Source organism: Clupea harengus, chromosome 10 (genome assembly GCF_900700415.2).
Source record: "Clupea harengus chromosome 10, Ch_v2.0.2, whole genome shotgun sequence".
NCBI lineage: Eukaryota > Metazoa > Chordata > Actinopteri > Clupeiformes > Clupeidae > Clupea > Clupea harengus.
The window spans coordinates 20,138,029-20,154,102 of record NC_045161.1 but is presented as its reverse complement, the minus strand read 5'-3'; the positions used below and the strand labels follow the sequence as shown (position 1 = coordinate 20,154,102).

The following is a 16,074-nucleotide window of genomic DNA, read 5'->3' as shown; positions in this document are numbered from 1 at the left end:
ACGGGTTAACGTCAGAATTAAGTTCCTTGAAACATGACCCGAAATAGCCTACAGCTAGGGTGTGCACAAACTACAAATATGATTCACGTGAAAATAGTTGCTGCAGTAATGTTTCTCTGATGTACGTCTAATTCGAGTCACATTTCCTGACGTTTGACTAACCCTAACACTAACCCTATCTTACTCATTTTATTAAAACCGCCCATTCCCGCTGCATAATGCCCGTACAACGGCATGCTTTCACTGTTTACATCGTGTGCTTCCTGCCATGTGACTACATAAACGTCATATGCAACGAGAGATTAGTATGGTTCAGAGTTTGAAGTCTAAAAACGTTATGGACCACTCTTTTAAATAAAAAGGTCCATCGAACGATGTTGTCAATCAGTGTTTCCGGATTTGTAGAGTTCTTCTGGCTCTTGTTACACCCAAGACTCCCATCCAAACTTTTTACTGAAGGACAACTTGCGCCAATTTTAAGGTAGGGTAGGCTACTCTACATAAACGTATGGCATTGACTGGTTAGATATGAAATCTCTCTATATGTTTAAGGATAATTTTCCTTCGTTTCAAAGTTGTTCTAGTCGCCCTCTAAAACAGATACAATGGGTCTGTCTGTGCCCTCCGTCGCCTTTTAATTAACCAAGTGCTCTTTCCTGAAAAACACAGTTCAGTTGAGCAAAATGTAATACCCGGGGAACGGCGGTTTGACAAATGAAGCGAGGCTATAAGAGGCTATACGATACATATGATGGGAAATATGTTATAGTTAGTATACATTGTATTCAAATGGTGTCCCTAGGGCTTATTTGTGTCAGCCTAAAACGCCTTGTGAGAGTATGACACACACGCGTTGACTGCTTGACATCTGTTTAACCACAGGAAGAATTGGGTTTTGTTCCAAGACAGAGGCAGAGAGGTCTTCAACATCAGTCACAGAGGACCATACTGTTCTAGGTTGTTCAGGGAAAGTCGAAATAGTAGATCTATATAAAATATGCCAAGGTCAACCTCTGTTATGTCTGTTGTTTGTTTTGATCATGTTCGTGTTTATCATCCCATAGCTTAGTTTGTAGATGTTAGCCTACTGTAGTTTAGGCTTCATAGTTTGAGGAGTCTATATGTTTTACTAATTCAATTCAATTTTATTTATGTAGCGCCAAAACAATAGACATTGGGAAGACATTGGGTTCACACTCTCAACAAAACAAAGAGTCTGAATTTTATGTCATCCTGCCACTCAAAAATGTACTTTGACAGCGGGCACAAAAATGACCATTCCCTCATTACACTTTCTCATAAACCCGGAAGGGAATACAGCTCAGTATGTCTACCTCCAAAACTGCTCAGGTGTTGTTCATTCTTTCTGGGCAATTTTAAAAGGGAACCACACCACTCTGGGCAACCGTTTGAAGCCTTCAGAACTGATCTAGGCTCAGACTCACCGGAGGGTGCAGATTTGTTATGGCCTGTAGCTCATGGGCTAGGCTGTCTCTCATCATATGTAAGGTTCAGTTATTATATAATGTGGTGCAGTTTCATGAAAAAGACCTTTAGCTCAGAGCAGGCCTAAGATATTATACGGTCTGCTATATATATTGTTGTGTTACATGGTTACCACCATAATGGCAGGCCTAGGCCCGTTAAATCTCCAACAGGACTGCATTGCTTGTTAAATACCATGCCTGTTTTCTATGCTTTTAGTAATGTTGAAATTATGAAAATGACTTTCTTTGGCATGTTTGTCCTCTTACCTCACAGTACACAATACAGATCTGCAGTGCTTTGTTTTCACTGGAGTTGCTTGTTTTTGCTGCCTTTGGAGAAGGCCAGACTCAGTGGCCAAACTCTACACATGGCCCTACAGCCACAACAGCTCTGAGAGTCAGTGACCTGCTGCTGCTCCCTCGCGCTGTGTGTGTGACTGATTACTCTGTCTCGTTTGCATAGAAGAAAGAGGTTCCATGTAACACTAATGCTACAGGCCTTCCGCCACGAAAGAGTGTTTAGTTCTGTGTGTCCGGTTGGATCCATCCACTTTGTTATTCTATTTGAGTTCTTGGTGAAATCAGAGGATCAGTTATCCATCAGCTATTGTTATCTGTTTACTTTTTTTTTTACGTTGGCATAGGGAGTGAGTTTGACTTTTTTATTCACAGTTTTAGAGATGATCTTTGGGGCATGAGATCAGATGATGTTGGAAAATGTTTCCTTCCTGACGACTTCTTCTGTCGTCTTTTCTGTCTCACCATATCAAATTTGCAAGGCCACTGTTAATTCTCAAGTGATTTTTATCATCAAAAGTTGAATTCCTTCTCTCTGTTACTGTCTTTCTTGTTATCTTTCTCTCTCTCTCTCCCTCTCTCTCTCTCTCTAACTCTCTCTCTATCTCTGACTCTCTCTCTCTCTCTCATAAACCCCTCTTATCTCTCTCTCTCTCTAACTCTCCCTCTCTAACTCTCTCTCTCTCTCTCTCTGACTCTCTCTCTGACTCTCTCCCGCTCTTTGTTTTGGACCTTGTAACCCTTCAATTGGCATTGTTTCATATCTTGTACTTGGCTGTGTCGTCATGCATTAATCTTCAAAGCAGCCTATAAGGGCTCTTTATGCAAAAATCTTTTAAATGTTAACCAGGGACTGTAGTAAAAGTGTAGATTCAAGGTGGACTATGGTTAATATTTGAGAGAATACGGTATGTGAAACTTCACATGTAAATGATAATCCTTAGAGATAAAAGCTCAACGATAAGTTCTGAACTGAAGTAACTGCGATGACGCACTTACATTGATTACCTCGGGGAGCTGTGTCTTTGATGCCTGCGATTTTGGATCCATTTGATGGATCTCATTAATGTGGTTCTTGAGAATGGTATAGCATGCATTTTTGTGATCTGCTGAAATGTAGGTAACTTTATTGTGGCGATGGTGTCATCTTAACTTGTTTATTAAACTTGTGGATTTTGACATTTAAATTGTTCTGCATTTCACCCCCTTTGTTTTGCTGTTTCAGCTACGTGCCTGCGTGCCTGTTGGGGACACACACACTGCCTACAGAGGAGGTGTCACGCCTGCGTCAGTGTCCTAACTGACAATGGAGGTAAAGATATGACTAACCCAGATTCTACGCTATCCACTCCTTGGCCTTATCTTCCTAGCCTGAATCTTTTTGAAACCTGCTATGCTGTGGTTTCATTTTGCGTCACGTCCGCATATCGACACACCATAATATCACAGGAGTCTTACTCATGTCAGGGTGTGAGGAGCTGGAGTATACTCTCATAAACCCCTCTTATCTCACCGCTCACTTCTAACAGTTCAGTCTTTACAACCCCTCCTCCTGATACGTGTGTCTTTGAGCGGACACTGCAAGAAAGCGCCCCGTGAACATATGTCAGGGTGTGAACAGGAAGTGTGTTCACTGTGCATGAATTGAATTATTATGTACAGAAATGGAAAGCGCTACATTCAAGGTGTAAATTGCACGTCTTCCACCGGGGTCTGGTGAAAGGGCATTGCTGTTAGGTTGAATTGTGGTTGGATCATTGACTAAAGTGACTGAACCCTGAAATAAAATCTCAGTAATTAGGAAAATGCTTCTAGACTAGGATATTCCCTATATTTCATTTTATTATATGAATCCAAATAGTTTTTTTCATATGTTTTTATTTGCATTTTTCACAAATGTAGCCTAAATGCATTAAACAAATTTGCCAACCTCCTAACAGAACGCAGATGCATGGAACACACTGGAATGGTGGGGAATTCTGTCTCTTAGTCATGCCCTCTGTTGTAGAATATGCAAATACATACTGCAATTTAAAGGCAGCTCCCTCAGCTCATTTAAAGGGCATTGTCTGGTGCTATCCTTCTCAGTCTGTTAGTGAGAATGACTTGAACACGTATTAGGGCGCTGAAGCTGAAGACTCGACCCGTTTTTGGTCAGAGGGCATTACTGATTCCACCGCAGAGCAGATGGGAACCCCGTCGGACCCGCACGTCCCTCCAGGGCTTGGCCCGGGCTGGTTCTGTAGCGCAGCTGACGCTGTTCTGGATACAGCCCAGACCTGGTACTGATCTGGCCCAAACCGAGCTGCTCTCCGGGGGTCTTAGCTCATCTCCTGGAAAGACACCAATGTGCCAGTAGGGCGTCAGGCTGGAGGCGAGGAAGAGGCACTGATCTGCGGCTCTGTTTCATGGCAAGCTGAACCACTAATGGGATTCCTTTCCCTCTCAGTGTGCGCCTTCCCAGAAAGATTTGTCAGCAGAGTTCTGTAGAGAGGGGTACTCAAAGTCCAGGCCCTTCCGATTTATTGCAATGCAGTTTTATGTGTTCAAGGGTTTTATGTTTTCAAGGAGCCTACATTGATTACTCTTTTTCTCCGGAGACTTGGAGCTAAACAAATGCTAGATTTTGGACAAAGCCGTAGAAGAGATGTGTGAAAAGAAATGTCTCTTTTAACTGATTCCATTCTGGACTTCCAGCTCCTTCCTCATTATAATGACCATCTTTGACAAGGCAGAGCTGGAACTGCATACTGTTTTTGTAAAACCAGACTGAGAATCTACATTTTCTTAATTCTAAACCTTATCTGTCCACCATCTTTCTGTTCAGTGTTCCTGTCCTGTTATGATTTGCATTATTTATTACGGTTCCTTCATTTCTATTCTACCGTTGGCAAGTTAAAGCCACAGCTTTCCAAGTTAGCCAGGAGCTCAGTGTTTTGTTATTACACACATATTATCCAGGATAGTATTCTGTTATTGTATCCGTATTATCCAGGACCGAACTTCATCATCTGTGAGAAATCTCATGTTCTTCAGAGCAGCAGTTTCAGTATTTACTGACATAAAAAAGCCAGCCAAAGACAAATACCAGAACAAAACAAATGTTTATCCTTGTATCTTGGAAAAATATATTATTGCATATCAATTGAAACAGTGGTAGTCTTTTCAGTTGGAAAAATAAACCATTTCATACACTCAATTTGAAAAGACACAGTTATTTTCTGCAGGACTTTTTAAGGTTTTAATCCACAAGATGTGGTTAAGTGAAAGGCTGATGCTTCGAGCCAACTGAGGATGTACCCACAGTGTCCATCTGAAACTGACCCAGGCTGCTACCTTGCTCTCTGCAGAGACGCCGGGAGTCCCTGGGCCCCTGCTGGCCGGACCCCAGCTTTGCCGTGCGCCGGAGGTTCTCGGGCACAATGCACCTGCCCCCCCTCCTCTCCCGCCGCCACTCGGCCCTGGAGTGCAGGAAGATGCACTTCCCCGACCTGGAGGCCATCTACAAGGCCACCCTCGCCAGAGTGGACACCCAGAGCATGGAGACCATCCCAGATGTAGGCCAGCAGACCAGGTCAGTGAGATACAGCAACCAATTACCCCCCCCCCCCCCCACACACACACACACACACACCAGGTCGATCAGATACATACAGCACCAGACTCTTCCACCCACACCCCAAACCAAGGCTTGGTTTCCCAGGGAATTCCCAGGCATCTAAGCGGTTAGCGATGGCTATGAGTGTTCTCTATGGTTAGTGATACGGGCTTCTCAAACAAGCATGTAACGTGAACGCACATTCCCTGCTTTTGAGTAGTACTTAACAGATGCTGTCCATGTACACTGTGCTGAAATATCACCTAATTTGGTGACATCAGGGGATGTTACAGCTACCCATTGACTTCATAGGACCTACATGCTAATTGACTTGAAGGCAAATAAACGTTAACATCTGCATGTTAACAAAGACATAACAACCTACTGTGAGGCGCATTGTGTTACCTCCTGGTATGAAATGCGCCGTACAAATAAAGTTTTATTTTATTTTATTTGATATCTAATTTAAGAATAAACCTTCTTTGAGTAAGTCTATGACACACACACACACACACACACACAAATAATGATTTTAAAATGATAATATTACACCGTATTCAGGTTTATCTGCGGCACAACATATTAGGCCTACTCAAGACGTCCAACATTAGCCTGTTCTTGTACTTGCAAGTGTACGAACTACAAACTACTTAGGCTTACGATGCTTTTGGGAAAACTGCCCACAATTTAGTCAGATGCACACAGCACCCTTATCACACACACACACACACCAGGCAGACCAGGTTAGTAAGATGCACACAGCACCCATATCACACACACACACACACACACCAGGCAGCCCAGGTTAGTAAGATGCACACAGCACCCATATCACACACACACACACACACACACACACACACACACACACACACACACACACACACACACACCAGGCAGATCAGGTTAGTCAGATGCACACATCACTCATATCACACACGCACAAACACAGGCAGGCCAGGTAAGTCAGACAGATGCACCTTATTTTGCTCCTTAAATATTAACAATCTTAATTCACACGGCACTATACAAACATTGATACACTGAGTGCAGATGATACCATCAAACCCAGAGCATTTGATAACAATGCTATCGTTACTCTTGTCTCATTGGGAGTAGGTAGCTTTTGTGTGCCTCAGCTGAATTGTTGCACATTTATGAATGACAGGAAGAGTCCGACATCTTAACTGTCTATTGTCCCAGTTTTAACTCAACTTGACTCTTGATGTGGAGAGAGAGAGAGAGAGAGAGAGAGAGAGAGAGATGGAGAAAGAGAGAGAGAGAGATTGAGGATAGGGATTGTGAGTCCTGTCTAGTGCCTTCAAATGCAGGGTAGCATTCTTTAGCTTCCACACGCCTGTCGGGGAAGGTGAAGAAACTCCTTCATCTGGTGGCTACTGTGACTCGCCCTGTGTGCCCACGGGTCATGCAAGGTCGTTCCCTCAGCTTTTCATTAGTTGAAGTGCTCTCTTCTGCCATTAGCCCTTGGTTTTGAATTGCAATGATGTATGGAGCCATGGGAGAGCCAGCGCGTGCTAATGGACCTGTTTTCACTCGCGCTCACATGAATGTTAATGGGGTGTCAGCTGAAAGGTCAGGTAGGCAGTGGGTTGTGGTGTGTCCTAGACAGCAGTCAACTGTATTGGATTCGGATCAGATGTGTCACATGTGAGACAGATCCATACCATTAGAAAGGGTGAGGCTGCTGACTTAGAAATTATGAAAAAAGTCTGTGTTTTTTTAACTACTCTTAACATTTGAATACTTATTGGGGTTCGTTTGTGTTTGTTACAGCATAAGTGTTCATTATATTTCCTGGAGAGATACTTCAATGAAATGGTAACAGTGAACTATTTATCTTCAAAATAGATTATATATTTTTTAATAGTAATTGGCCATGGGTATTAAAGCAATAAAACAATTCGTGTTTGGGTGGGTAGTGGCTTGATGGATGATGTAATAACATGAACAAAATCACGTCATTTCTTGTCCATGTTGTAGTTGGCTGAATGTTTTTTTCCGAACAGCGCCGCGCGGCCAGGTTTCCTCGTCTACCCCCTGCTTCCCGCCCGTGAGTGCACTAACGCTTCATGCGCATGCTGCTTTAAGTGCAAGCTCACAGTGATTTTCCCCAGTACTACTCCTGGTGTGTTATTATCTTCTTACTGTAGCCTTTTCGTAAAAAAATGCTGGATAGATGATTGTCTTGCTTTCTCTTTACACCGACATACGGGTGCTTATGTGGGGGGGGGGGAATGTTCGCTGGCGGATAATGAAGGAGATTCTGACTTGACACTGTAAACATTTATTGAACGCTCATCTCCAGGTTTAGTCACAACAGCATTTTTTTAATGGAAAGGAATTGTCAGACTGACAGTTGTTCCTAATAACTTTCGGGCTTCCAAAGCCTCCTTCGCGTTTCAGCACTGCACCTTGTGGACAGCTCACCATCCTCCTCAAAGACTGTCCGAACGCTGATATCAACTTTCAAAGCGGCAACGAATTACCCTTTTCATAACTACCACGTTAACAGAGGATACAAACTGTTGTCAAGGACAGCCGTTACTGTTTACATTTTTAGAGCTGAGCAGCTTCTGGGATGGAGTGTACAGCGCTGAGCCGAGAGACGGCTGGTCTCGCGAAACCGCCGAAACACTTGTGGCGACAGCCCCGGACCCACATCCGAATCAAGCAACGGTATCACTCAGACACCGAACGGTACCTGAGCTGCAACAGAACTATGGAAAAGAACCGGCCCGGACTCAAAAAGCCACGAATGTCTTGGCCGTGCTCATTTCATAAACGGTAATCGTCATTGTTTACAGTACTTGTAAAATAAATGTTTTCATCGAAATTATAAGTGGATGTCAGAACAAATTCAACGGGAGAAAGAGTGCAGGGTACTCACAGCAGCAGTCATGTGTGTGTGGTGGACACTACATTAACTCTAAACTAATTAAGTAAGCAGTTTACAGTGGGCTTTGTTTACCTGTCGTACACACTGCAGTAATTCCTTCCGTAGTCAATACAGGCTGGAGATACATCATATCTTACCCATTATCAGCACAATGCTGACCTGCTTATCATGTGTTTGCTGTTCAGTAGGCTCTGATAAGCAATTATTATACAGCGCCTTCTCTATTCAACAGGCCTATTCTCTGTCTTCATTCAGCCCTCATATGCATTAGATTTTCCCCTGCAAGTTGCTGGACTCATTATATTGCTTTGTTGCAATAACATTTACAAACGAATCATTGTGTCCCTCTGGCCACCAAGACTGATTAACAGTTTGCCCGTGGTCATGTAGCTCCACTGTATGTTTCTCACTCTGTGCATCTTTGATATGTTTAACAGAATTCTCAATTTTGAGCAAAGGCATTTGCTGGCCGTTGCGCACGGCTTTCCTGGGAGATGGTTTTTTTTTTAAACAAAACTGGTCTCTGCTGAGAGCAGTGTGACCTTGAAGCAATGTTTATCACTCCCAAATTGGATTTCTTATTCAAAAGATTGTCAAAAAGCTGCGCTTTGCAAGGAACACATGAAAGTCCATTGGACGCTGATTGTTTGGCATTGAGTTTTTCAATGGCATAGAATCACGGCTGGGAGAAGGTAGGAGTATAGACATGACTCACTGCTTTCTGCTTCAATTTGTTTTTTGTATATATATATATATATATATTTATTTATTTATTTATCTGCATTTCTGTCTTTCCTTTGAGTCCCATGACAGCTGATGAGTCAAGATATACAGCCAAGGTGAAGCAATGAATGTAACAACTGAAATCAGAGGGACAGTTGGTGCTGCTTATATATATATATATATATATATATATATATATATATATATATATATTTGTCTTTTTTCCTAGTGAGGGAGAAAGAAAGCACTGCTAAATGCTAGTAAAAAAGATAAAGCTCAGTTAACAGGAAGTCCATTCAGACACATAGAATAGGTGGACGAGTGGTAACATAGGCTATGTGTGGACTGCATGTCGGGACATACCTGAATAGTACCCAACCCTGAAACCGATGTGGTCCAAATTTGCCCCAGTTCCAGCGCAAATCTACCCCAGATCTGCCCCAAATCTACCCCCGATCTTGCCCAAATTTACCCCAGGTCTGACCGAAATCTACCCCAGATCTTGCCCAAATTTGCCCCAGGTCTGACTGAAAACTACCCTAGATCTTGCCCAAATTTGCCCCAGGTCTGACCGAATTCTACCCCAGATCTTGCCCAGATCTGCCCCAGGTCTTGTGCTGGTCCTGGCCAACTGTTTCATCTGAGCCCTGCTGTTTGTATGCTGAGTGTATGCTGTGTGTATGCTGTGTGTATGCTGTGTGTATGCTGTGTGTGTGCTGAGTGCCTTGAACTTGATACATATGAATAGAAAAGTCAATAGAAGAGTTCAAGTAAAAAAAAAATACAAAATTGAAGTGAAATTCCGCAGGCAGCAGCTAGTGCACCTGGTCTCAAACATCCCTGAGACTCGCTTCTAGGGAATTTAATTCAATACAATTCTGCATTAAAGGCCTTTTTCTCAGGGGGGCTCAAGAACAAAGCAGAAGATTGTTTCTCTCAATTGCCGGATGATCAGTCACGTAGGCTACTCCTCTCTGCTGTGGCCTGGCTGTATCCCCTTCGGCTGACGCCTTCGCCGAAGGCTGCCTCTGCCAGAGCGTTTGTTTACCCATCGCCCCCTTCCTCCTGCTGCTATTACGTAACACTCCGGCTTTCATTATGTCTGCGCCTCGGAGCGGAGCCCCCCCCCGCGTACTCCAAACCTGTCCGCTGCGCCCCCCTCCTGGGCTATCAGGCCCCTGTGCCCCAGGAGTTCATTGATTTGTGTCTGTGGGGCATACAGTATGTGCCTCTCCTCGCTCTCAGTGTGCCCCTCCCCCATGCCAACACCCCCACACACCCCACTGCGGATCAGGATGCCCGCTTTCACCACTCAGCGCCAGGCAGCCCACCAGGCACGGCACAGATTAGCTCGAGAAGACGTTGCCGTGGAAACGGTTTGTTTAGAGGGGATGAGCGGTAAGGACAGGTAGAGGCAGGAGAGGCAGTTATTTGGGATAAAACCGGCTCTCACATCGTCAAAGTTTAGCATTAGAGTGGGATGATGGACATGATAAGGATCGTCTAAAGTACTAGAAGCAATCGTGCAAACTTTGTCACGCAATCTGTTTTACCTAGACCACAGCTTTACTTAATGCAAAATCATAATCAAATAATTCCCTATAGCGCTGTATACAGTGGCTTCATTGACCAGGAGTGTGTACAAGATTTTATGGGGCAGGTGAACCGGAAAATCCACTTTGTAGCCTTTACAATGTCAGTGAAATGTAAAAAAAGATTACAAACTTGGGAATGTCAGAGTAGTCTAAAATCATGGGTTTTTAAGGTCATCTTTTATTAACACGTCGCCCTGAATGGGAGCCTCTAATAATGACCTATTATGTGTCATCGACCTGGAGTTTAGTTTTTCTGACAAGAGAGCGGCAAATTGCTCTGTGCTGTCCTTTTTCTGCCCGTGGCTGTTATCGGGGAATGGCCTGGGCGACGGCCCGCCGTGAGTCACTCAGCCTTTGAGATGGTAATGAGATGGACCGTCACGACTATTTATCTGCTTGAATCACCATCCGCCGCGGCTGCCCGGCGGTTAGCGGGATGGAGGTGTGTGTTCCTCAGCGGGTCCCCTGCTGCCGGAGGCCTGTGCCTGAGTCATTATGTTTGGGTGGTCAAGACCTTAGCTGGAGCGTCTGTGCTGACAGGTGTTGTCCAGGGTGTTATTCATATTACGGCCCAGCTTCAATTGTTTTTCTTCTTTGTCAACTGACGCTTGTTTTTGTGGGACCTTAAAGAGATGACATAGAGCATAGACAGTATATTGTACCTGATTTTTTTAAGCCCAGTGGCTTCTAAAAGCCACTTTATGTTTCTTACTCTGTGCATCTTTGATTTGCTTTAGTATATGTTTAATACCACAAGAGAAATTAGAACCAGATTAAAAGCTAAGATTGTTCCCTGCCTGTGCGGTTAGTGTGCTCTGGTCTCTGGTCAGTGGACAGTCTCTAGACAGCGGCTCACTCCCCTAGTTTACAGCAGACAGAGTCATTCTCTTCTGTGTGACTGAGTGGCACTACACCGCCAGAACACCAGGAAGTTGAAAGGTTTTATATTATATCATTACATTGCATTCATGTCTTCAACCACAGTGTAACACCAAGTAAGATAACTCTTGCTTTGCTTGATAACATCACTCTAAACCTGATCTTAACTCTGGTCCTGTCTCTTGTAGTGTTAGTGAGTTAACTCTGGTCCTGTCTTGTACTATTTGTAAATGTCCGTATGCTGGTAATCCCTGTTACTCTATTTATTACACTGTGCTTTAAGGATAGTAACATTTGCATAACAAGGACTGTTAGGTAAAAAATCCACTCAAATTATCTAAGGAGTTGTAGATCAGTATATTAATTCAGCAACAATTGTTGTGCTCACTCACAGCATAAAGATGAAAGTAAAGCAATTTCACTAACATCGCACAGGGTTTATATACTTAAGATTGATCTAATTCTGACACCATAAATGTTTCTTATGTCAGCAAGAATAGCCGCACAATAGCCACGCTCGACTAAAAGTCCTTTGTGTCATCCCAATTGCGCTTTCTGTAATGCAAGGATGTCAGTTTTACACAGGGTCGAACAAAGCACAGGCACAAGCACAGTTCGACCCTTCTTATCACCTCTGAGCTCACCCAAACATATGCAGACAGTGGTGTCAGCACCTAATAATTTAAGTTACACACACACAGAAACACAAAAAAGCCATGTTCCTGCTTACATAAGCACATGATTCATACAAAGTAATTATTAATACAAGGCGCTTGATTAATACGTTATTAAGTCATGAACAGTATTTCCAAATTAATTCTATCAAGGAACATGTAATACTAAGTGTTGTGTAAGTGTTGAGTATTTCCTTTACAGAGAACTAGAGATGATCCTGAATTGCCCTTTTATCCAGTGTAATGGGCTGGCCAGACCTGCGTAATACAACCGCTTTGTGAATAGGGTTGGGCCACACTCCACTGGGGATGTTTCCAGTCATTGTATCCTAATGGACGTAGTCTTTGGGTTGATTTTGACCACTAACGGTGCAAGCTGACGTATTTGCCTTTTCCAAAACCCCCGTTGGCAGTAAGGAAAAAATGACTTTGACCTTGATGAATAATTTTACACATTCTGCTTGCTGCAGCTTCAATTCTTTGATGTTTGCTAGCGTTGCTACTACTGTTTGCTCGCGTTGCTACTACTGTTTGCATCGCTTCGTCTAGCTCTGGCACTGCCGCCATTGTTGTCACCACATTTTGAAACAAACGCTTCAGTCACGCCATCGTGGTCACGCCATCGTGGTCACGCCACCGTGGTCACGCCATCGTGGTCACGCCATCGTGGTCACGCCATCGCGGTCGCTGATTGCTCCGCCCTGCAGGGTGGCTGAGCCAATCATCTTGCTGAATTGGGTTCCCAGACTCTGGGGCTTTCTCTACATCTCCCAGCCACCATCATCATCATTTCTATAATCACAGGTAAATCACTCTGAGATGGAGAGTGGAGCGGTGGCTCCCCTGAGAGCCGCAGACACTTAATGTGGGCTCAGCCCCCCACTGAGTAAACGGCCGATCTCACTCTCCACAGCCACTGCCATGCAGCCAAACCGCTTTTACATATACGTACACCTTACAGGGGACATATTATTATTGTATCTCACTCTTCACCGCCACTGCCATGCAGCCAAACCAGTTTCACATACACGTACACCTTACAGGGGACATATTATTATTGTATTACAATGTGTTTCAGCCATACTAGCACTTTACTGTGTGACAGTGTGTGACAGAGGACATTGTGTTATTCTATTACAACATACATCAGCCATGATAGCACTTTACAGTGCCACGGACACAGACATGAACATTATATTTCAATGTGTTTCAGTCATACTAGCACGTTACTGTTACAGAGGACATTATATTATTACATTACAACCTGTTTTAGCCATACTAGCATCCTGCAGAGCACATTATATGACAATATAAAAATGTGTGCACAGCAGCCGGTGAGCTGAGAGGGGGCCTATGACACTTGAGGGGCCGCAGCCTCTCCAAAGGATCATTTCTCAGACGCTCCAAAGTTCAAACACTGATTTATTGAGAGCGGGCTGCCCTTTAACTACATTCTCTGAGGCTGTCTTCAAAGTGTTTCGTTGCTTTAGTTCATTTGTTTCATTGTAAAAAAAAAAAAAAAAAGAAGAATCCTTTGTACACTTAGCTTCTACATCCTCTTTTTTCCCTGCACACCTGCCTAAACCATTTAGTGAATTTTAGTGAGCTGTTTTGTTATGGTAGCAGCAGGGACTGATTGGCCCTGTTCAAGAGTACCTGCTCATCACAGGTCTATTCTGTAGCATGCGTGCAGTGAGGCAGCTGGAGAGGGCTCGCCCCGAACGGAGCAGCGCAGAGCAGAGCAGAGCAGCATGACTAAAGCATGCTAATGGAAGAGTAGTACAAGTCCAAACTCGTGATTTCATCCTTGAATCCAGAGGTCTGGTGTCAGCGCAAAGGTCTGTGAGATGAGTCACGCTTGTTTGACAGAGTGTGTGTGTGTGTGTGTGTGTGTGTGTGTGTGTGCGCGTGTGTGTCTGTGTGTCTGTGTCTGTGTGTGTGTGTGTGTGTGTGTGTGTGTGCGCGTGTGTGCGCGTGTGTGTGGGTGTGTGAGCATGTTTGTTCATGGTGGGGTGGGGGTGGGGGGTTGCCGGGTAGGGAGTAGCTCCAATGCCTTCATGAATTTACCCAAAGCTCAGAAACCACATTCCACGACTGACCTCAGTCCAACCAGTGTCGGGATGTCTGCGGTAAAGAGCGCGCCCAGCCCTGTCCTGCTCTGCCTGGAAGTACTCATTAGGGCCCAGTTGGGCTGGGTGGTATGCCAACTTTTGGACCATTTAAGCCCAGCCCTAGGACCTAGGTCATCTGATAGCATCATCTCTGGCGGAGAAATATCTTATCTTTCGGTGTCTGCTGGATTTACTACTCCATATGCTTGTCTTCACCTTCCCCACAACCGTAGGAATCGACCCGCCCTTTCAATGGTTAGGTGTTTTTTTTTGTTTTTTTTAGATCAACATGGCTCCGTCCCCCAATGTCATTTCGCTCTACTCCTCCAGGGCAATAAGGGTGATACACGTTTGCAGGCGCTGTCTGTTTGGACAGGCAGTCACGTATGATCCCCAAAGATGTGTAGTCATTACAGGCAAATCCCTTGTGCCCGACTCACACAAATAGAAATGAGCGAGGAGGATCACCTGTGTGCTTTGAGAAGGGATTGTGTCCTCGATGTGACCTCTCACCCAGAATTCATTGTGTTTCTGAGCGTGAGCTGGCCTGCCATTTCCCAGTAGATTGAGTCACTTCCCTCTGACAATATATGCACACTCTCATACACGCACACTCTCACACTCTCATACACGCCCCGTCACGATGGCCATAATCTCCTACCTCTATGGTCAGGCATGGAGTTGGAGACACTAGGCAGGAGGAGAATATGTATATAAGAAGGGCTTACGTACGTGTATATAATAAATAAGGCAGGCTTACGAGGGGCCTATGTGTAGGATACCTCCAAACCAGCTCCTCTCCTCCCCCTCCACTCTGGGTTTGGGGACCCTTCTAGTCCTTCAGGGGGGCCTGGAGATGGTCTAGGGACCGGGACCTGGAGATGGTCTAGGGGCCGGGGACTAAAGCCAGTATGAGGTCTGATTAAATGAAAGAGTTAAAAAAAAAATCTTTTTGACAGTTTCACAGTTTGACATGGTGCGTTTAACAATAGCTTAAAGAATATTTTGTTTGTTGTTGTTGTTTGTGGCCGATGCCTGCCAGACTACAGGCACTTCACCGTTGCAAAAGTAAGGACTTTGGTGTGATGTGTTAATGGTTTTCACGCTTGCAGAGGCATGTGTGCAGGGGCGAGGGAGAGGGGGTTCAGACCCCCCCCCACCGACAGCCAATCCCCATTCTCTCACCTCACTGTTGCATGCTGGGAAGCAGCTCAGGCATGGCTTCCTGGTTTCACACTGTGTAATGAGACCCCACACACAGCTTCAAGGGTGTTATTCAGCTTTTTCAACTCTCAACTATATGTTACCAAGGAGAATACTTACTTTACACCTCAACATAAGCATGCAATCCAAAGGGAACCTCTCTGCAACCATCTCTGCAAGTGTTACACCCCATCTGTGTCCATGCTGGAGATTTGTAACTCGTGTGGACTCCTGTATTCATAAACAGTTTGCACTCTATCTGACTATTTGCACGGTTTGTTGCTAACACAGCCATTCTATAGAGTGATGTTGCCAGACTGTTTCCCAGGAGAGGAGCATTTCCCGGATAACTCTAAGCTCTTTGAAAAATATTGTTCAGTGTGTCTGTGATATCGGTTGAGTCATTCTCAGTAGTCGTGTATGAAAGGGGTTTTGCTTTTATTTTCAGTTTGGGCCTGTATTTCTTAAGGAAGGCTTGTGGTGATCAGTTTTTTTTGTTGTTGTTGTTTGTTTTGTTAACTGTCCGTCCTGCGTCTAGAGAAAATTGTCTTCTGTCACGACACTTGAATCGGCCCCGGGGGCTACTCGTT

The 16,074-nt window shown here is 44.4% G+C and overlaps 1 protein-coding gene across 3 annotated transcripts in view; it reads left to right on the top strand.

Annotated features, from left to right (window-relative positions):
• Window positions 1-267: 267 nt before the first annotated feature.
• Window positions 268-16,074, top strand: part of pde4cb (phosphodiesterase 4C, cAMP-specific b) — a 78,491-nt gene continuing 62,684 nt past the window's right edge. The window contains exons 1-3 of one of the 3 annotated variants that reach the window (XM_031574334.2): window positions 268-481; window positions 3,010-3,096; window positions 5,135-5,358. In XM_031574334.2, the coding sequence (XP_031430194.1) occupies window positions 3,091-3,096; window positions 5,135-5,358 (230 nt within the window). In that variant the 5' untranslated portion in view covers window positions 268-481; window positions 3,010-3,090. Of the gene's footprint in view, window positions 482-2,788; window positions 3,097-5,134; window positions 5,359-16,074 lie in introns of those variants that run through there. The other 2 variants (XM_031574336.2, XM_042708906.1) reach the window with 2 other exon arrangements.